This window comes from Centrocercus urophasianus, unplaced genomic scaffold (assembly GCF_019232065.1).
Source record: "Centrocercus urophasianus isolate 14NV4802_14NV808 unplaced genomic scaffold, USGS_Curo_1.0 seq_17, whole genome shotgun sequence".
NCBI classification, from domain to species: domain Eukaryota; kingdom Metazoa; phylum Chordata; class Aves; order Galliformes; family Phasianidae; genus Centrocercus; species Centrocercus urophasianus.
Window position 1 is genome coordinate 6554441 of NW_024884722.1, and position 21601 is coordinate 6576041.

At 40.5% G+C, this 21601-nt stretch overlaps 1 protein-coding gene across 1 annotated transcript; it reads right to left on the bottom strand.

Moving 5' to 3' along the window:
* Positions 1-5733: 5733 nt before the first annotated feature.
* Positions 5734-21595, bottom strand: LOC122160323 (pancreatic triacylglycerol lipase-like). The gene is given in 14 exon segments (XM_042818746.1): positions 5734-7209; positions 7212-7446; positions 7564-7726; positions 8147-8258; positions 9471-9600; positions 11262-11377; positions 13341-13463; positions 13651-13770; positions 14666-14774; positions 15641-15775; positions 17121-17246; positions 18511-18665; positions 20280-20328; positions 21378-21595. Coding segments are annotated over 14 exon segments (1773 nt in total). The 5' UTR covers positions 21456-21595; the 3' UTR covers positions 5734-7087.
* Positions 21596-21601: the final 6 nt, after the last annotated feature.

Genomic DNA, 21601 nt, shown 5'->3' on the forward strand with positions numbered 1-21601 from the left:
CAGCCTGCACCTTTCCTCATGAAAGGGAGCAGAGAGGCAGGTACTGATCTTCTCTCTCTCATGACCAGTGATAGTTGCAGTGGGCAGGCTCAGGTTGTATATCAGAAAAAGGTTCTTCAAGAAGGTGGTCAAGCACTGGAACAGGCCCTCCAGGGCAGTGGTCACATCACCATGCTGCTGGAGTTCAAGAAGTGTTTGGACAGTTTTCTCAGTCTTGTCAGGTGGTCAGCTGTGGAACCAAGAGTTGGACTTCATGATCTCAATGGATCTCCTCCAACTTGGGATATCCTCTGATTCCATGAAGAGGCTGGCTGTCAGAGGCTGCTGTTGTAAGCAATGGATCGAGCCTCCGTTATGAAGAATTTCAGAGTAGGAGCTTAATTTTTATGTCCTGTGTTACCCACTGGAAGGGACCAGCCATCTGTGATCCAGCTGATATTTGTACTCAGTGAAACAAACCCTTGTGCATTTTTGCATAACCAAGCCTGTTGATGGTTTCTGCAGAGAGAGACATAGTTCTTCTCAACAGGTAGAAAAGGTTGTCATACACTTTAGGGAGAATATAGGTTCCTGACAATTTTTTAGCTTTTGCTAGTAAAGTTATTCAAGCTTTGTCTACTCTCTGCAGTTCTGACTAATTTGTGTCCTTCTAGAACGTGGGGTTTACAAAATAGGCACCAAACTTTCTCATCTGTTGGTGTGATCTGAACAAAACTGGCACATATTGACCCCACTGATAAATCACAGGCACTTTCATTCAGTACTGTGTCAGGAGGAGAAAGAGAGGATGGTGATAATCGTCTGTATCTGTTTCTCTGTAATGGCTTAGTGACTAGATGCCTTGTCCATCATATGAGTCCCAGTTTCTCCTCTTGCCCTGGAGGCCGTGAGTCTGAATGAGTTCAGGAGTGTGTCACAACCCAGGTCTTTCAGCTCATGGGCAAGCCCTCAAATCGCTGTACTGCTACCTACAGGATGAGTGCTGCAATAGTCACCTACCTGTTCATGCAACTGAACTGGTGACATTCGTCCTTACACAGGGAGTGATTCAACAAAATGCTTAGGGGCAGGAAGTAACCTGGGTTGAACCTAAGGTTTATGTGAAAAACCAGTTTGTGGTCTTGAGATAGGTGCGTTGTTTGAGAGATGATATAAATTCAGAAATACCAGCAAAGATGCATTTTTTCTGTATGATAACACGCTTGACATTCATTGTAGAAAAACGTGTTATGAGTACGTGTCGCTCTTTGCAGAGCCTACGTGAAGGTTTGGACTGTGGTTTGATTCTTGTTTGCTGGTGAAGTGGTGCAAACCACCGCCGTGTACATGGTAAATATTAGAGAGAATTATCAGAGGAATTTTGAGGAAGCAGTGGTTGGTCGGTGCTGGGATCTCATATGTAATTACCACTCAGACTGAAGACAAGTATGTAATTTCAGATAAGAAATTAGCTAGAAGAGATCTAGCTAATAAGAAGTGATTTACAGTCTAATTTACACACAGTGACTGGAAGATAGAAATTAGGCAGCACTTACGGGACCTGTATCAGACAGATAGAGCTCTTTAGATAAGTCTGGGAAGGCATAAGGCTGGGGAGCCACATAAAAGAGATAAGGACTGTCATGTGCCCCATTTGTCAATGTATTGGCATGTAGGTTGTATGGAAAGCAGCTAGTACACCTAGTGCTTCTATTAGTGATGAAAGATCTTCCAAAATTACTGAACATGTCTGTGTGAAAACCAGGCCCCTTTAAAATGTTTGTTAGGAGGCCATAACTGCAGGGTTTGCTCAGATATTTAGCTGCAATTTCCACAGAGTGGGCACTTTGTGTGTGTTAACCGGTGCTGCAGAGCCCCCCAGCACCACAGTTACAAATGAGCAGAGGTGTGGGCTCTTAAGAAACAGGAGATGCAGTTCCTCCTGGGACAAATGTACACAAACAACTGCAAAAGGCATTTAGCATGAATTTAAGTTCGTAACTGCATTGTTCAGTTTTTTTTTTCATCTGTTTTGTGTGTAGAGTAGACGTAGCCTGGCTAATATGGGAAAGTCATACATGTTTTCCACATGGTCTCAGTGTCAGTGAATTTCAGAGGGCATATGCAGTGGAACAGGTTAAATTAATGTACCCCGGAATGACAAGCTGGAGTTAATACCAGAAGAATTTATAGCCCATGTTACAGCATTTTGTAGATCAATCATGTTTTAGGAATGGCCAGTTTTTCTTGGTCTATTTTTATGACTTCAGAGGAATAGCAGATTTTTATGGATGGGAAGAAAATTCTGGCTTCTGCAGGTGCTTCTGACAACATGTAAGTGAATGGATCCAGATGGTTTTATAAATGTCAGCCTGAAAATTATCAAGGACATTTATTCTGATAGTAGTGGCCTTCACATTAGTAGGAATCAAAACACTCAGAAAATCACGTTTTCCAAAGGAAACTCAGCATCTGCGCTTCAAGTGCAGTGATGTATAAATTACCAAGGCTTTCATAACAAGATAAGTGAATAAAATTCTAAAAGCAACGTTTTTCTCTCTTATTTCAATTTTAGATTGAAGCTGGTTAATGAATTTCTTAGCTTGAAAGGAGGTCACCTGGAAGTACTTTGTTACTGCAAACCCTAGGGAATTGCTAATATGCACAGACAAAAAACACTCGTCTTGGAGAATCTTACCTTTAGTTTCTGAGTGGGAGAGCCATGAATAAAAGAATTTCTTGATATTTCTATTGTTTAACTCTGATGTGTTCATTCTGATCAAGTGAACAAACTTTATATTGAATAGCTGCAAAACCAATTTCCCTTAGTTCATCCCCTTCAGTGATCCACAGCAGCAATAAAAGGAATATTTTGGAGATGATAAATATTTATGACCTTCCATAATACATGCTCTCTCGTCACTGAATCACTCAAAGCAAGCAGAGAGAATGTTAACTTCTGTGTTTGTTAGATGAAGAGTTATGGACCATAGTATCTTGTTAAGAAAATAGCAACTGGGGAGAATTTTAGAGATGGTGATGGAAGTAACCCAGGATAGAGAGGGGGAAAATCAGTAGGGAAAGAGAGCCTTTCTTTCCATCTAATGGACAGAACTGAAAGAGAAAAGAGTGAAGTTATTCTTTTGAATGCTTGATTTCCTATTAACACTGAAACATTTAAATTATTTGATGGAAGCAGCAGAAACAAAAAGAATGGCTTTAGGTTTTGTCTTGGACTCTGCATGTTATACCCTGAGATTCCCTAGTGACAAAAATGTATGGGAAGAAAGAGGTCTGACACCAATGCCAACCTGTACTTTCAGGCATTGCTTATGTTTCTGGTGTTGCAAGGTGCTTGCCCCATCCAATCTTGTGGCAGCTGGGAGGAGAGGAATGGTTTCCGGTAACACAGCAATGTAGGTGTGCTCTGTTCCTGACAGAGTTGGCAATGATGCATGCTCCTTCTGGAATATTTTAGCTCCTTGATACTGAAAGATAAATGGCATATTCCTGGCTCTGTTTTACCATGGATGAAAGCTGTCAAAGGTAGATATGGGCGTGCTATCAACATCTGCTCCTTAATGATTAGAATGAGCATAACTTGAAGCAGCCTGGAGCCCATTTGAAATTGTCAAGCCCTTGGTACTGTGTTAATACAAAGGAAGAAGTCTGTCTACAGTCTGTGTAGTCAAACTTGGCAATGGGTCAGTGAACACTTGTTTAGGCTCCCAGTGGCAATTTCAATCCCAGCCAGCTTTGGTTTTGGAAGGATAACTGAAATAAGTGTTGGGAATGCCCATTTTAGGATTTGTGCTTTGGTTCCAGAACAATGTCAAATGTCCCCACTAGAACCATGGGTTGCACAGAAGATCTCAGGAAAATCCTGCTCCAAAGATTTTATTTTACCTTCTGTAAAAACAAGCACATCTTTGGAAGTTGAAGTTGGAGCGTATTGTAGGAGAAAAAGTATTCAGTAATTATCACTGAGGGAAGTGTAGGATGGGAGTGAGGATAAATAAGTTCACTATAAAAATGTTCATGAGGAGTTGCAAGAGAAGAGAATGAGGTGACAGACATTCAGAAATGCTATCTGAAAAGACAGATGTACCAGGGTGAAAGAGCTAATGGTGGTAGCAGTTCTGAAAAATAGTGTTTTGTAGCTGAGAATTTTCTCTGTCAAATAGCGTGATTGTGTTCTTTGTATCTGTTTCTTCCATGGAAATATACAGGGTATATAATACTTCAGGATATATATATATACTTTTGTAGTAACCTATGTATTTATGGGGGACTTTTGGATAAACTCAACTTTTTGGAAAGAGGAATTATGCTATGCTTGAAATAGAGGACACAAGGCAAGCTCAAGTTGCACCAGGGAAGGTTTAGATTGGTTATTAGGAAGAATTTCTTCACAGGAAGTGTGGTTAGCCATTGGAATGGACTGCCCAGGGAGTTGGTGGAGTCCCCATCTCTAGAGATGTATAAGAGATGTGTATCCACACATGGTGCTTGGGGGCATGGATTAGTGGTGGTTTTGTAGCATTAGATGTGTTTGGACTTGATCTTAAAGGTCTTTACCAGCCTAAATGATTCCAAGATTTTATTGTATTCCTCTGATACAAACTGCTCTTGTTTTCATCACTTTTTGAAAAGTATAGTTCCTTCTAAAATTATTTTTTTTCTCATGTTAATTATAAGGCAAATGCACATGCTATAAGCAGAACTGAGAGTTAGTACTATGGACTGCATACATTGCTGCTCCTTTCTTCTGTAAAAGATCTAAGAGGTTTGTTGGATTTTGTTTCTTTGGTGTTATTCCTGTGACAAAAGATGGACCAAGGCTGAGTACTTTACAGTGGCTTTGTAAGTAGTTTACCTCTGGTATAGTTTTTGTAGTGAACAAACACTTGTTAGAATAGATGAAATGTCTATTGTAATTCTGAATCACTCACAGTTTTACAGAATATTTAAATAATTTAAAAGACTGGATGGTTAACATCATACATCCTTAAAAGCCCTAGACAAACAAAGTGCATTTGATTAAAAAAGACCACCTTTCAGATTGACAGTCAAACATTTCAACCTGCACATCTCACTTGACATTTTGAAGATGCAATTTAATTTATGATAAAAAGTTGGCTTACTTTGTTATGAAGATATGAAACGATCACCTCTGCCAGTTGTTTTTAAAGGCGTTTTGTGAAATATCAAGCCCCTGCATTATGTTGGCCAGCTCCAACAGTACAAAGTAATTTTCTGTACAAAACAACAATTTTCATTTTTAATTACAAAAAGAAATTGAGGAAAGGAATACTAGATGCTAAACTAAACCAGCAACACAGAGCTGTTTTTCATCTTTACCTCATAAAAAAAAGCCTTTCTTCTCTGCTTATAGATGTGTCAGGAAAAATGTGCAGTGCTGCTGCTTACTATACCAAAGAGTGAAAGTTAACTCAAGATAGAGTTTATAACATGAATACAAAGTGGCATAAGACAAGGAGGGGAAAGTATTGTGTTTTATTTTTAGCTCCACTGATTGGGTGAGAAAATGCTTATTTTTAAGTGGCCTAATCAGCGCATATGAGTTGCTATGTTTCATCAGAAAGCTGCTGAAATCAACAGCTAAAATTAAACAAAATGAAAGGTATTTTTTAAAAGGAAGAATCTGTTTTATTATTCATAACAACATCTAATTAATGTTTAGAACTGCTATGAAGGCACAGCTGAGTATAGAGAGAAGAGGAAAGGCTTGTCTTTCAAAAACTCCTGAATTCAACAGGATGTTATCTCCTTCTTGTAAGAGGCCATGGCCTTCATTAAACAAGGTGATCCTGCATGGCTTCTGGCCCTGCTGCACACACTTTTTGTGACCTCAGGAAAAATATTACATTTTGTTTGCTTAAGGTCCTGAGTGTAAGAAAGGGAGAATAAATATTCCTTTCCCCCTCCCTCCCTCTGCTTTGTTTGTGAAACTTGGGCAGAGAGCCATGCCTGATTTATGACAGGTGCCCAAGATGGTGTAATTATTGATAACAGCTATTTCCCAGCTATGCACAAGTACCTGCAGGGTTGTTTTGTACTTCTCCAGGGAAGTGCAAAGAAGGAGAGTCCCCACACAGAGCAGAAGGGGATTTCGCCTGGGTAGTTTGCCTAACGGGAGGAGGAGAATGAGCTCGCTGCATGGATCATTCTGGATCCTATTCACCTTATGGGTGGAGATGGTGAGTGTACCGAGGCAGGGAACCTGAGAAGGTGGGCAGATATTTGTGAACTTTGCCACAAACCTCCTAAGCAAGTCTCAGAAGAGATGACTGGAGTCTGTTATCTCAGAATTATTGCTGCTTAATTTAAAGCACACCTGTTTATCACTCATGTTTAGCCTTGTGTAACTCATGTCGTTAACACCTCCTGGTGAACCTCAGTGGAACTATTCTGGAATAGCCAGTTGTTGGGATGGGGCAGAGCAGTGTTGCCCAACATGATTCTCACATAGGATTTCTGTGCCCAAATGACAAACCTATTACGAAGTTTAAGAATTAGATGTATTTCCTAAATCACAGTGGGTAACAAAATCCAAAAGGAATTTTGTGGGAAGCTTATATTGAAACAAAATATAGTCTTGGTAGTCTGATTTGTTAGACAATATAATAAAAATGTTCTCAAGTTTGGGAGGGCAGTGTTATAGTAATGCAAACACTGCAGCTCAGGCTTAACTTCAGCATCATCAGAATTCCAACGTGGGGAAGTTTTGTATCTCAGAAAAGAATATGGTATGTTCCCTACACAGGGAGAATAACTATGATCCTAAATATTTTTCTAATATAATTTCCCTAAAACCATGGGAGGTCTTAAAGGTCTTTGCCCTTTTGAAGGGTGAAGTACAGCTGGAAAATTCAGCTTCATTGGTAAAAAGAAACCTGTTACTTTGAAGGCTGCCAGAAAATTTAATATCCTCAATAGTACATTATTAGTAGCACATAAAGAAGGTACCCATTCCAGGTACAAAGAAAGAGCCCCAGCTCATCCAGTGTTCAGCAGAGCTCAGTAGAGCAGGTGACTGAAAATGGCAACCATCAAATGTCTTTTTTTGAATGTGCGTTCAGCTGTCCTACTTGACAGGTGGCAATCTGTGATGCTTGAGTTTCCCAGGATGTACTGTGCAACTTCGTACACAGTCCCAGCTCCTAAGCAGTCTTTTGGATGTGTTGCTAAAATGCTGTTCTTCAGGGGGAAGGCTGGTGTAGCTCCCCTGTTTGGATACAAGCAGACAGCACTGATTTTGAAATAGAGATTTTGTATTGGGCAGTGTAAATTTTCCATCTGTGCTGGAGGAGCTTCACCAATAGTCTGGCTGAAGCAATATGGTTTTCCATAGCCAGAGCTGTGGCGTTTCTCCCCCAGCCCTAGCAAAGCATCAGGGTCTGCCATGTGCTCGGCTGCACGGATCCATGGCCACAGAACGCAGACCTGGCAATGGGAGAAAAATGTGAGGAAACGGTTGTCAGCACAACAGGACTTTTCTATTTCTTTTTTTTTCCTCCCCAGAGCCACAGAACAAAACACAATTAGGCTGTATACTCACACATTTCCATCTCCCCCAGATATTATTATGACTTCTTCTGCTCCCATACAGCCTTGGTGTACATGACCTAGATGCTTATTCCAGCGAAACTCAACTTTTGAAATGTTCCCTGAAATGTCTGTATCAATATAGTTCAAGTATGTGTTGCCTGGCTTGAAAGTTCCCCTGCCAAAAGAAAAGCACAACAATGAAGCAAGCAAATAAGTCAGTTGTTTAAATTCCTGTGCCTTTCTGACTGCTAACAAGCAATGGTCACATGATTGTACATCGTTCAGCTTTGCCATTTTGGATTTGTGAAGACACATCTGAGACCAGCAGTAGCCTCCCCTTGGACCACAGAACTCTGCTCTCACCCTCCTTGCTGTGCTAACCTTTATCTAGCAAGAAAAGAAAACACACAGAAAGAGAGAGAGAGAGCAGCAAGCACATTTTGACCACAATCTGTAGCATGGAGACCTTTGACCGCTGATCAGCTCTTTCATTACCAGCGTAGGTCACAGATCACCTAGCACAAGATGAGACCTAAAAAGATATATTATAAACTCTGTATAATAACAAGTTTTCCCCCAGTCATGTTGCACTTACTTGTCAATTGTGTATTTTCTCCTGATCCCATTAGTCCCAGTCAAGGCTACATCTATATTTCCCTTCATGGTTTCTGTTGCAGATAGTCTGACACGTATCTCTTTTCGCCAGCCTTTGAAAACAAAAGGAAGTAGATGGTGGTTGTGAAGGGGCTTCTTTCTCTCATATGTTTCAGTGTTTTTCAGGGAGAGGAGAGGTTTGCACAGATGTGCTTGACAAATACCTCTGTCTTTATTAAGGCAAATGTCAGTTCTGTGTGATTCTGGTGATAGTAATTTCCTCGACAGTGGTGTAAACTACAGTTCTAACCTTTACTGGCCTCCTGGCCTTGCTAAGTAATTTGCTTTGGGCTACACTCCATGCTGCCTCACTTTTCAATTTGTAATTTCTTGCGCTTTGGAGAATTTGGGGGGGGTCTCACAGATAGTGCTATAGCTCTGAAATAGGAAGAATTATATATTTTCTTAAATCATCTTAACCTCAGAAGATCCTGTAACATCCGTGTCATCCCAAGGCAGAAGCATAGCCTCACATACAGTAGTGCGCATTGATTTCAAGTAACCACATTTGGGAAGTTCTTGTACCAGCTTTAGCGTGCACCAGTAAAGGAGAATCTCTTCACCCACTTTGGGCCGTGCTTTATATAAGCCCAACAGTGCAGATGATGACATCAGTGTATTCATTCAGATTTAAGGAATGCCTACTTTCTCTGTGCTCATATTCATTTTTTTCTCTTTTTGCTTTTCTCAAGATGATACATAAGATTTTTTTTTGTACTTAGTTTTGCTTTTGTATTCTAGTGCCTACTGAGTGATGTTCTCAAAGACTCATGTATCACTCTTGGAGTTCATCATCTGGGATGGATTACATCTTATTTACAAATTTCCTTATTTCCCAGCTCTTTCAAACTAATCACAATTAAAATCACACTTCCTTATTACCCCTTGTCATAATGTCTTGATGAGCTTTGCAAAAATACCCTGAAATTATCTTGTTTATAAGGTTTTGTCCATGACAACATCACAAGTTTTTTACTTTGAAATTTTGCGCTTTCAGCACAACATTCCTCCACCTCCAGCTGTACAGAGCTTTTGAATCCACTGTTCAGTTAACAAAATTTGGCAGGGTTTCTAAGCCACAGGCATCAATTTCATAATTATCTCGCCCTTCTCCAAACAGAGCTGTTATTCCATATTCCTAACATATATAGAACTCCAGATATTGTTCTGAGCATCTCTTTCTCCATTGGATTTCTGTAGAAATGTGTTTCTTACTGTAGACTTCCTTGCCACTCCTAATTCAGCACCCAAAATCCAGCACTTACGAGCAAATGGAGGGTGGGGTCCTGTGTTTAAATAAACCTTTTGCTGTTCCTTTTCAGTTTTGTGAGAAAACACATCAGCATAATGACCCATCAGTGGGCATCCTCCCTTCCGGCATGGGAAGCAGGCTCCCTGGAGAAAAACAAGTGTCTGTTAAAAGATGTAATCCATTTTAATTCCAAAGCTTAAAGTACAGTAAAACAGGGTGTTTCAGTCTTTTTTCCCCCAGTTTATTTGAAAAGGTGGTTTTTTTTCTGAGTTCTTAATATATTTTCAGTATTTATCAGAGTAGTGGAGAAAGGAGTTGAGGTGGTCAGCCTGCTTGCTTCATCATGCAAAAAAAACCAAACAAACCTGAAAAAAATGAGTTGCAAATCTGGCCTAATTATGTTTCTGTAGAGATCATGAATAAAGGCCTTACTGTATGCAGTACCTTACTGCCTGATCTATGACACAGGGAACATTTTTATCTACCGTAGGGTCCACTGAGGTGGCCTCATAATTGTGGGGTGGGTATCACACTGGCAAGGAAGCTCCAGCTGAGTGTCTCATTCAAATGGCAATGATATTTAAGCATATGAACACCGAAGATTGGGGCTGCATTTTATTTGCTCTGTCTGCTTTTTTTTTTTTTTCTGTAAAATCAATCAGACTATGTGAGTTGAACATTGAGATGAGGGTAAGCATGTATTCAATTTCAGCTGAAAAAAAAATCTTTGTGATATTCAGTTACTTGGAGGTTCTTTAAGAATTTGGATGTGTGGATCCTTGGGTATTTGAGCACTAGATAGAGCATCATCTGTTGTCTATTCTTCAGTTGGCAAAATCATTTCCCTCTCATTGCTAAATTGCACAGAGTTCTGGCTTTTATTCAAGACCCGAGTTACATCAGACTTCCAAGTTATGAGACAAAATCTCTACAAGTAACGGCAACTTCTCAGAATGTCCTGGGTTTATCTGGGATAGAGTTTAATTTTCTTCCTAGTAGTTGGTATGGTTCTGTGTTTTGGATCTAGGATGAGAATAATGTTGGTAGCACTGACGTTGGCGTTGCTGCTGAGCAGTGCTTATACAGAACCGTGGATGTTTCAGCTTCTCGTGCTGCCCTGCCAGCAAGGGTTTGAGGGTGCACAGGGAGCTGAGGGGAGCACAGCCAGGAATGACCAAAGAGAAGTCCCATAACATAACATATCCATTCTATATGGTGTCATGCTGAACAGTAGGACTGAAAGAACTGGCTTTGGGATTGCTGCTATTTGGGGACATCTGGTGGTAACTAATTCCACTGTGCATCATTTGGGGCTGTTTTGTGTGTGGCACTGCTGTGCTGTATAAATATTTGTCTCCTCTGCTCTAAATGCTGTGGGTGTTTACTGTTGTTTACAGATGTTTAGCCATTGACAAAATCCAGTACCTATCCTCTTGATGATGGGTTTCAGCAGGTTTGCGTAGCACTGGTTTAAGCGGGCTGCCTTCAGCAAGCCCATGCCCCTCGATGTAAACCTACACAGCTGAATCCAATCCTTGCTAGCCTTCTTATATCTTCATCTTTTTTTTGTAACTGCTTAGAGTGTGCACATTTATTGTCTTCATTTTCTTCTGGATCTGTTTTGGGGTTTGCTGCTTTTATATTTTTCCCATTTTTTGGCTGTGAGGATGAGGGCAGTCAGTAGGCCTGCAGAGCCAGCCTTGATTATATCACCTGGAGTCCAGAAGCCATCTCAGAAATTACTAGGGAAAGAAGAGCAGGGCTGTAACCCTACCTCCTTCATAAACACATGCCTGATACTCACCGATATAAAAGCTCGGTACGTTTCACACTGGTAGCCAACAAACCCATTTGGAGTGATAATACTTTCAGCATAATACTGGAGGCTTCTTTTATGTCCACATCCAAGAGATCTATATGCTGGGAAAAACCCCGTGTAGATAAGATTAAAGGTGCATATCTACCATAAAATCCAGGCCAGAACAGCATATGTGGGTCTTTATGGCACAAAGCACACTTGTGTCTACATCTGTCTTTCTGATGGAGAAAAGCAAGGTGGTGTCCATGTATGTGCCAGGTGACAGCCCATGGAGGTGGAGATGCACCTGACAGCCCTCTCACAGCCCCCAGTCCTGCAGTGCACGCACTTGACTGCCTGAACTTTACATGAGAACAGAGGAGAATTTAGCAGAATTTCCCTTTCATATTTCAAAGACTGGAATAATTCATAGTTGCAGCATTTGCAAAACATACAGTAGTTACTATGAAGTAGTTTTCATTTGCTTACCATTATCACAACGTGGTAATTTGTAAAACCACAGTTTCCACTCACTTCTAGAATTAAAGATAATTATAGTAATTATTTTAACTTCAGTGGCTTTCAGTGTTTTTAAGCTCTGAAAAATCTGCGGTCATTTGACATTGGTGATTCTGTGAAATGCTCAGAAAAGCAAGATGCTTGGCAGCGTGTCCTCGATTTTGTCAGATTTATTTGAAATAAGTGCATTTTGCCCTCTGAGAGAAATTTGTGAGCTGCTAATGCAGAGCAGAAGAAAGTGTAATTTGTATTCCTTGTTATAAGTACTGTCTTTATTAGTCTGAAGCCTCTCCTTTATAGAAGCACAATATACCAATGGCAAGCTATAAAAATAGGCTCCACTCTGCTGCAGCGTGGGGGGACTTTGCTCAATTATAGGGTGATGTCGTGGAGGCACTGAAGTAATTGCAAGGAGGCACAGTTTCTAGTGAAATCAAAATTTCACCTATAGTTGCTCATCAATATTTACGCATCTTAAAGACAAAGTGGTTGATGTTGACCAGGCATCAACGGGTCAACCCTTTGTTCTTTACACAGAGGGAAAGAAGAAACAAACAGAAACGTATTTTCATCTGTGTTTCTCAAAAACAACCTGGATCATCAAGGTTTCCTGAATTTCCAGAATATGTTTTCTTTATAGTTCCTTCTTTCAAACCAATTCGAAAGAGTCTGTGCTTTAAATTTAAAAATCTCAGCCCTTATGGTAAGCTTACTTTGTGCTAGTGCCAGATTCACTTAACATCTACACAAAGGAAACACAATACCTCTCTCCTTCTCGCATCAAAAGCTGTAGAAAGAACTTACTAAATAGCATTTCTAAAGCACTTTTTTACATAAAAGCACTGCGTACATGTAAATATTATCAAACAGAAGAGATATGCACAAAGCAAGGTTAATATGAGAGGCAGGAGTTAACACTGTCTCTATTTTTAGGAGCTGCATGAACAACCCACTCCATCTGCTTGTGTTCAGTAGAGCTGGGTTTGATTTTTATGACAAAATGTGGAAGGAAGCATAGTGAAATACTTAATTTTTGCTGAAAAATGAGATGTTTTTGTTTTGTCACTTTTGAAGGTGTTTTGCCTCCAATTAATTTTGTGCATAGCAGCTTTCCATCTTGGTTCCTAACTTTTCAAACCAGTTGATACCAAGCATTTTTGAGAGCCAGATACCTACTAGTGGTTGAGATTTCAAAACATGTAGCTATGAATAACAGGTATTCTTATTTCTATAACCTAGGGTTAGAAGACAGGATTTGGGACATCTATTTTGCTTTATCCCAGGATAACTGTTAGTAACTGCCCAGCTTTCTTTGGAGAGCATCAGCTATCAGTTCAGTAGTCATCTGATCATCATCAATGTTTTCAAGCTTGTGCTGCTCCCTTTGGAGACACTAAAGCTGCTAATGATATGTCTGATGGCAGTAATACTGGGATGAAAACACTCATTTTTGGATTATCCGAATCTAAGATATTTAATTAATAGATGCATTCAAAAGGCTTTGCCTTGGCTGAGCCTTTCAAGACGCAGTTCTAATGAGGCATTACTTCTTTACAACATACATACTTCTCATAAGGTCGTTGATGTTCCGAACTGCTGGAGGTACACGAAGCTGCCTGCATCCTGGCATTTTCTTCCCACCATTTGGGTAAAAATCCAGGTGGCCACAAGTCTGAAGAATCCCAGGAGCTGAAATATGTAGAATCATACAATGATGGAATGGCCTAGGTTGGAAGGGACTGGTAGCCTCCCATCAGATCAGCATGGCCTCGAGCACCTCCAGGGATGGGACATCCAGAATCAGTGGAGACTGATTACCTTATGATATGCTGTAGTCTGCCTCTGAGTATGCATTGACCTTTATGTAAAAACTTACCAAAGTCAAAGAAGAGATGACCAGCATGAGTGTGAATTATATCAACAAATTTTGCATCTGAAGGATCCAGCCTAACCACTGGGGGAGTGTACTGGAAAAGAGGTCCAGCTGGATCCAAACCTAAATGAAAGGAGATGGGAATAATAACGTAAATAGTAAGTTCAGTTATTTTCTAAATGTGTCATTGCATTTCCTTCTTAACTCCTCAGGTAAAAATCTATTTTGTGTTGATGTGTATGTGTGACAGCCAGAAAAATAACAAGCCAGGTTTTAATAGAATGGTGTCTAGAGGCATTTCGGTGCAGTAAAAATTGGATGGATGGTTGGCTTACTATAGGGGAATAATGTCACAAGATGTGGTGGCTATAAGTTTGTTTTGTTTCCTTGGTGTTTTCTTGCACATCACTGAAAGATGTTAAATTTTGATATGTTACTCTAAGCTTGCATATTTGTCTGAGAACTTTTATTTGGTCAAAAAGCTATTGTTATTTGCAATAATGACACAGTGGCATACAGTGAATACATAGACATACATAGTGATGTATAGCAAATGCAGGGGGTTTAAAGTTTCATTTCAGATTTTCAGTCTTACCTACTGAAATACTATGTTGGAGTGGACTCCTGGATCCAAACATGATAAAGAGTTGCTAACGTTACACAAGTCTGTTATTTCACATGTTGTAGAGTATCTTCTTCCTGCTCTTTGGTATTGCTAAAGACTATATGCAGTGTGCTCTGGGGACCTGTGCAAAGTAACATATATTTAGCTCCAGTAGGGAGAGATTTACCTTCCTGTTGCAGTCCAGCCTTTCTCAGGGCTGTGACAGGTGACATGAAATGAGTGGCATGGGATAGGATGTGCAATGGCTTCCTTTGAGTGATGTCGTGCTGGCTGTACAGTTACAGGAAAGCAGCACAGTGTCTGTAACATATTTGTTAGGTAGCAGTGACTCTTTGGTTCTTTTTTAAGCAGAATTAAAATATAAATCTTCTACAGTTGAAATAGCTTCAGTACCTGTTATTCTTCCAATGCCAGGTTTTCGTCTTCCTGCCTCCCCTGCAGCATGTGCTCCAAGACTGTGACCAATGAAATGAATATTGGCAGGAGAGTATCCATAGTCTTTCTGTGAAGATGAAAGGAAAATAAAGAAAACTAGGGTACTAAATGGGAGATACAAGCCAAAGGCATTGCAGCATGCCCTCGTGTCCAGAATGCGATCTGTATGCACTGGGAAGGGCAGGTGATGAAGGAGAGTGCTGTAGGTGGGAAGTTACTGCTGTGGGAGGTGGATTTGTACCAAGGTGTGGAAGAGAAGTTGTTCCCAACTCACTCTCTGAAGACAGTAACCTCCACTAGGATTGGGCATTTTAGATAGAAATGAGGAAAAGGGAATTTGGTAAATCACAGAATGACTTGAGTTGGAAGAACCTTATAACCAATCTAATTTCAACCCGCTGCCATAGGCAGGGTTGCCCCCACAATATCAGCTGCCCAGGGCCTCACCCAAACTGGCCGTGAATGCCTCCAGGGATGAGGCATCCACAGCTTTTCTGAACAGAACTGCCAGTGCCTCATCACCCTCTGAGTAAAGAATGTCTTCCTATCATCTAACCTAAATCTCCCCTCTTTTAGTTTAAAGCCATTCCCCCTTGTCCTGAACATTGCTCTCATAAGTAGCATTACGCTTATCCAAAAGGTGAAGGACTCCTCTGACTCTTCATATCCAGCCCTGAACCTGTCTGTTCAGTGACTACAGTGTTCTATGGTTTTCAGCACCTTTTTCTATGCCATGCCCTCTGGGTGAATATAGTGGGCTTTGTGCTATCCGGGTTCTCCACCACCCAGATCCTGAGGAGCATTTCAGTTTGTGCAGGATTAGAGACCTTTTGTAACATTTTCAGCTGTAGTACTGCGTTCTGTACTTTCTGACCGTGTTGTATCAAATCTAAAGATGACACCGACCCACTGCCATTCATGTTCCACTTGTACCTCAAGCAAGTTCACAAGATAGACCAGCTCAGCCCCCACAATGCGGACATTGTTGACTGCGTCCGTGTACAAACCACTGGAACCACCTCTCCAGTCAGTCAGAATGCAGTTCACATCTTCAACATAAAGCATGAACTGTCAGGGATAGAAACAGAAGGAAACAATCGTGAAGTACAACACTTCCAGGTTAGACACAAATCAAAATTAGTTTTACTCTATGTGGGGATCTCCCTTCAGTTCTGTGAGTTCTGATTTTTGCATCTCACTCTAGCAGAACTGGCATACCGCTCCTGTCATGAGTGCTGCTTTTACAGAAGCCTGTGAAGCATCAGTGGGCTCCAACCTGTGGGCAGAGAGCAGTGATTGCTCTTGTCAGTGGGGCTGAACCCCACTGGTGAGCAGTGAGGATAAATTGAATCACAGACTATCCTGAGTTCAGAGGAACCCATAAGGATCGTCAATTCAAATTCCTATTGAGGATAGGCACAGGTGAGTATAGGTTTATCCTAAGGACTTGTCTGGTGATTAATTTTGAAAGAAAAGAAAATTATACTGCTCTTAGGGGATTCTATTTAGCAGTGTGTTTTTCTAATAATGTCCTAGAAACTCAAATCTTATTCTTACTCAAATCTTACGCTCTTATTCAGAAAGCTGTACTGCAGAATGATGCCATATGCACCTGCTGTGTTTGTGTGACTGGTAAAAATGCACCTTTTCCCCATAACTGCTACAGAATCAACACAAGGAGGCAGAATGGAGGTAGATTTGAATGCTGCAGGTTTGACACACGGCAGTTTCAGTTGTTTTCTATGTCAGCTGCTGTTATTAGTTATAGGGGATCAGCTTATCTTAGTGCCTCAGTTAGAAAAAGAGGAAAGAATGGTTTATTTTTTATTGTCCAAGCCGTAGTCTTGAAAATGTATACATTTGGATCATCTAATGGGATTCACAAATTTGAGTTCACGTGCTTGAACTGTTCTGCCTACAAATTCATCTCAAACAAACAATTCTATTTAGACAGTTCAGGCAGGGGAACTTTCTGATGGCTCATTCTGAAGCAATTTCATTTTTGAAGTATGCCTAAATAAAACCAAATCAATCTGCTGAACAGAGCATTTTGGTTTTGGTAGATCAAATGCCTCACTAAATCTGAAATGTTTAGCTTGAACTTTTGCTGAGGTGAGAAAGTGACTTTTTCCCCGTTATTACTGTCAAGGAATTGAAAAACAATCAATTACAGTTTTCACCACAGGAGTGAATGCAGCAAAAGGGCATTTAGCAAGAGGCTAAAGTGCACTGTGCTCATAGGTAGGAACAGGTCAGTCTTGTGAAGCTGAACTTGTTTCTAAGGTTCCCCTTCGTGCATTCCCAGAATTAACAAGAAAACAGAGAAGTAAGTTCTAGATGGGGATCATAAGGCAGTTGATTGGGAGTGTGTGTGGATCTTTGCACTTTCAATACAAGTATGATGGCACCGTACTCTGCACATGCTTGCTATCCAGGGCAGGTCTGCTCCAGCAAGGTGGCCGTGTATAATGAAGCGAGTTTTCCTGTATGCTCGAAAGTTCGAAGTTTTGATAGTTGAGGGATTTGAAGCAGAAATTTTCTGTGTCAAAACAAACAAACAAAACATCAACAATGTGAATGTTCTCTGCCAGTGCACACTGATACAGGGCAAAGTAACCCAGTAGTTCAGGCTTAGTTCTCAAATCTGAACAGATGGGTCTTGTTCCTGATCCTAAACTGCTTTGCTTGGGAATGTTAGCTAATGGCTTCAACAACATTAACTCCTAGTTAATTGAACTAATGATACTGACATCCTTTCCTCAGTGCTTTGAGATACATTGGCACAATGTGTTGTGTAAATAATAAGATTTTATGAAAATTGGTCACAAAAATAGAAATCTTCTGCAAGGCTGACTTTGTGCACTTTTATCTTCCTTCCTGTTTTTCTTACATAGGACTTTCATCTCTCATCTTATTCATATCTTAACCCAGACAACATGAGGAAGGCCATCAGGCATACATCACAGGCTTGGGGCTTTATCAAGAGCAAAGGCATTATTTTTGTTAGCAACAAATTCTGAATAACGTGTTGTTTTGAAACTTGGCACTTAGTTATTTTTTGTTATAGTTTGGCAAGTTTAAAAAGATTGTCATGACCAAGTCAGCACACATAGACCTTCAGCAAAAGATTGATTCAAGTTAAAACTTCACAGGCTCTCTTTAGTTGGAGATGTTGTGCTTGTTCTGAGCTGACTCAAAGAGTTATTAATGCCTCTATTATCTGTGACTGCCATTTATGAAATTAAAAAAAATAGAACAAGCAAACAAAGTAACTGTCAAGTTTTCTTCAAGACAACCAGAGCAAAGCAGATTCTTTTCATTTTTTTTAATATTATATTACTTCATTTATCCTTATGCTTTGCCCAAGTCAAATTTGCAGTGATGGTCATTCTCCATTTTTTTCCTTTAGTTTCCTCTTCTCCTTTCTAACTTTCCTTTAATTTTTCATCCAGCATTCATTTTTCATCCGTTCCTTTCCATCTCTGATAAATACTTTTACTTTCTCTTCCAATCTTCTATTATCTTCCCTACGTGCTTTTAGGGCTCAGTGTTGACCTTCACATGAGCAGAGTCTCTGAGACCAATGTATTGTTAAAAGATGTGTGTGGGCCTGCAATATATTTTTCAGCTGAGACATGGGACCAAAACTGAGCTTTCCTTTTATACTGCCTTGCCTGCCTCTAGATTTATAATGATTAAACTGTAACTGGATTTGAGCCATGTACATATTGTAGAATACGGATCAGGGCCTCTGCTGGGAGACCTACGAGTAAAGGTGTAGGAGAGAAGAAAGAGTTTCTTACTTGGGAGTTCCAGATGTTGTTCCTAGTGTAAAGGTGGAAATTAGTGTTCACAGCTGCCGGAGAGCTGGGCACACCTGCTAGCTCTCTGCCGGGGATCCCAGACCAAGGGGGATTGTCAGTAAAGCACCCAAGCCTGTCATAGCACACTTCCTTTCCTGAGGAACGTGAAGAACAGTGTCAGTGCTCTAGGAATGCAACAGGCCAGCTTTGACCATTGACAAGAAGCTGACAGGGCAGTGTTAATAGCAGGGAAATGGAAAATGGATGGTTCAGATCAGCATGGCACATGTGTTCATTTACGTTATGGGCTCTGTTGTGTTCTTGTGCATCATGAACAGCCTAGAACTCAGCTTGGTGAGCTCAGGAGAAAGCATGATTAATTTGTCTAGTATATTATTAAAACAGCCACCAGAAAAAAAGACAAAAAAGCCCTGGATCCTTTCTGTGTTCTGAGAACAAACCAGCCTCTGCTGCCAGCTCAGAGTAGTCCTTCATTTTGTGCTAATGCTCCGGGGTTCATGTAAATTGTTTCTTCTTTTGCAAAACACACTACTAGTTGCTCTACCACTTATATAAACCACCTCTCTTAAATTTTATCAACATAAGGATTCAGTGGAAGTGATGATGTCAATAGGAGGAGAGGAAATTACCTCACGTCTTGCCAGAGGAGGTTCAGGTTGGATATTAGGGAAAACTTGTTCTCTGATAGAGTGATAATGCACTGCAACAGGTTGCCCAGGGTGGTGGTGGAGTCACAGCCTCTGGAGGCTTTCAAGAAAAGGGTACATGTGGCATTGAGGGATGCAATATAGGGGGCAATACTAGTAGTAGGTGGAAGGTTGGACATGATGATCTTAAAGGTCCTTTTCAACCTTGATGATTCTATGAGTCTATTCGACAATTCTGTGAATCTAAGTGCAAGCCTGGAGCACAGCACAGCCCAGGGAAGTGTCATCTGTTCCTGTATGGCAGGAGTTTCCCAATTTCTGTGATGGCTTTAATAAAATAACAAATATGACAAATGGGTGTTGCCATTGAATGCCATTCTCATCCACCATGATAGCACAACAGTTGTGGAACTGCAAGTCATTTTTATGGTTATTAAAAAGACAATGAAGACAAAGAGAAGCTACTGTCACCGTGCATAGCTGACAGAACCAGAATGCATCAGACCGTGACTATTTGTAACTTGGTACAAAATGCAGGGTAGGGCACCATATATTGGAAATACTTTCAGAGGAGGAAACTCTACAGAGCTGTAATTTAGGACTTCACTAGAGATTCTGTCATTTTCTTTTCCTCTGATGCTAGGGAACTTCTGGATTGTATTTCACTGTTTTTCCTTTTTGTCCCTGTGCATCCATCCCAATGGAATTATGCTTTCCTATTGGTAAGATGTTTGAGACCAGGACTATTTTCTTGTTGTCTGCATGGTGCTGTGCAGTGTATGTGCCTTGGTTGGCAAAGTGTTGTGGTTGCCATAAATGCTCCTGGGTGGTCGGCATGGGTAGGGAACACTTCTGGAAGAATTTTAGAATCCATTATTATATAACAGTACCTCTCTAGTTCCCTTTCTGTTTGCTGCAGAACCCTTTAAAGAATTAGAATGACAGGTTAAATAGGTTAAAAAGGCATGACAGAATTCATTACTGTTAATGAAGAAATCTATGACATCCATTCTGAAACATGTTCTTTTTCTAAAATGTAGTTATTCCAGAGTAAGCTGCGCACAACAGCTGCTTGTGGACTTTATCAGCTATGTGTCTTACCTTTGGCTGCATCAAGAAGAAAAAGAGTAGTGATCCATACTGTAAGCACCTAAAGCAAAAAACCAAAACAACATAATTCAAAGTTAATTAAAAATAAATCCAGAATTCACCTAGGAGTTTCCTTGGTCCAGTAATAGAAGTAATAGTGACCACAGAAGAAATTCAGGCATTTAATGAGCTAGAACCAAAAGAATAAACATTTCCTTAAAGATAGCAATGTTTCAAGAAAATACCTTTGAGATTCTTTGTTTGCCATGGATCTACTGAGTATAGAAGATATCCTCTCAGCATCTGTTAAAGATTCCCCTCCTGACCTTGACAAACAGAAGCTTTTTGATCTGTAGAGCTGCAACTCGTGTGCAAGTGAATGAATTTTGTAAGGGATTTGCTACAACATTTTTTAATAGAGTAAAGTTTCTCCTAGGCTTTAAAAGAAAAATTACTCACATAAGTGCTAATCAGTGATTGTGTTTTAAAAGAACAGAGGCACAATATCTGCATTTCCAAAACATGCCAATAGCAAAGATCAAAACGAGTTTTCAAGATTGTCATCCTTGTACACTTATCAGTACTTGATCACTTAATCACTAGCTGATACGTAACCATCAGAGTACATGGAACCAGCCATGTACTTTCAGGTAAAGTAGGGCATGTATTTTATGAGTAATCTTAGTCATAGTAACTTATCTTTAAAGGAAAGATGAGGAATTACTGAGGCACCATTAGTCAGTGAGATAACACACGTAGAGTTTGACTTTGTAACTTGTTTTCTACACTCTGCATATTAACAAGGTGTGCAGAATATAACATGGACAAAAGAAGAAAAGTAAGAAGGGCATGCTTACTATGCTGTGGATGTTAACAGCTCATCCTTTGAAAACTCTAGTATCAGGCTCTGATCCTACAATAAGTCCTGCATCTCCTCCCGCCACAGTGCCCGGGAGTTGGTAATTTGCTGTTAGGAGCCCAGAGTTCATCCCTGTCGGACTCACTGCAGATTCATGCGTGTCCTTCCACCTCCTCTGCTCCACCACTCACAAAATACCCCATGCCCACCATGATTTGAGTCCCTCAGATACTCTTGGCCCCCGTGTTTACCTTGGCAAGGATCAGGTGAGTTCTTAGAGTCCGCCGTGGCTGATTGCAGCAATTGTAGGAGCCCTTTGGAGCAGCCATTGGGAAGCAGGACAGCTCTGGGCCCACCTTCTGAGAGGACACTCACCCTCCCACCACCGTGCAGCATCTGTGGCTACACTGCCTGGTGCCAACAGAGCTATTGTTGTGTCAGGAATGCTAAGATGTCAGGAACCAGTTTAGACGAG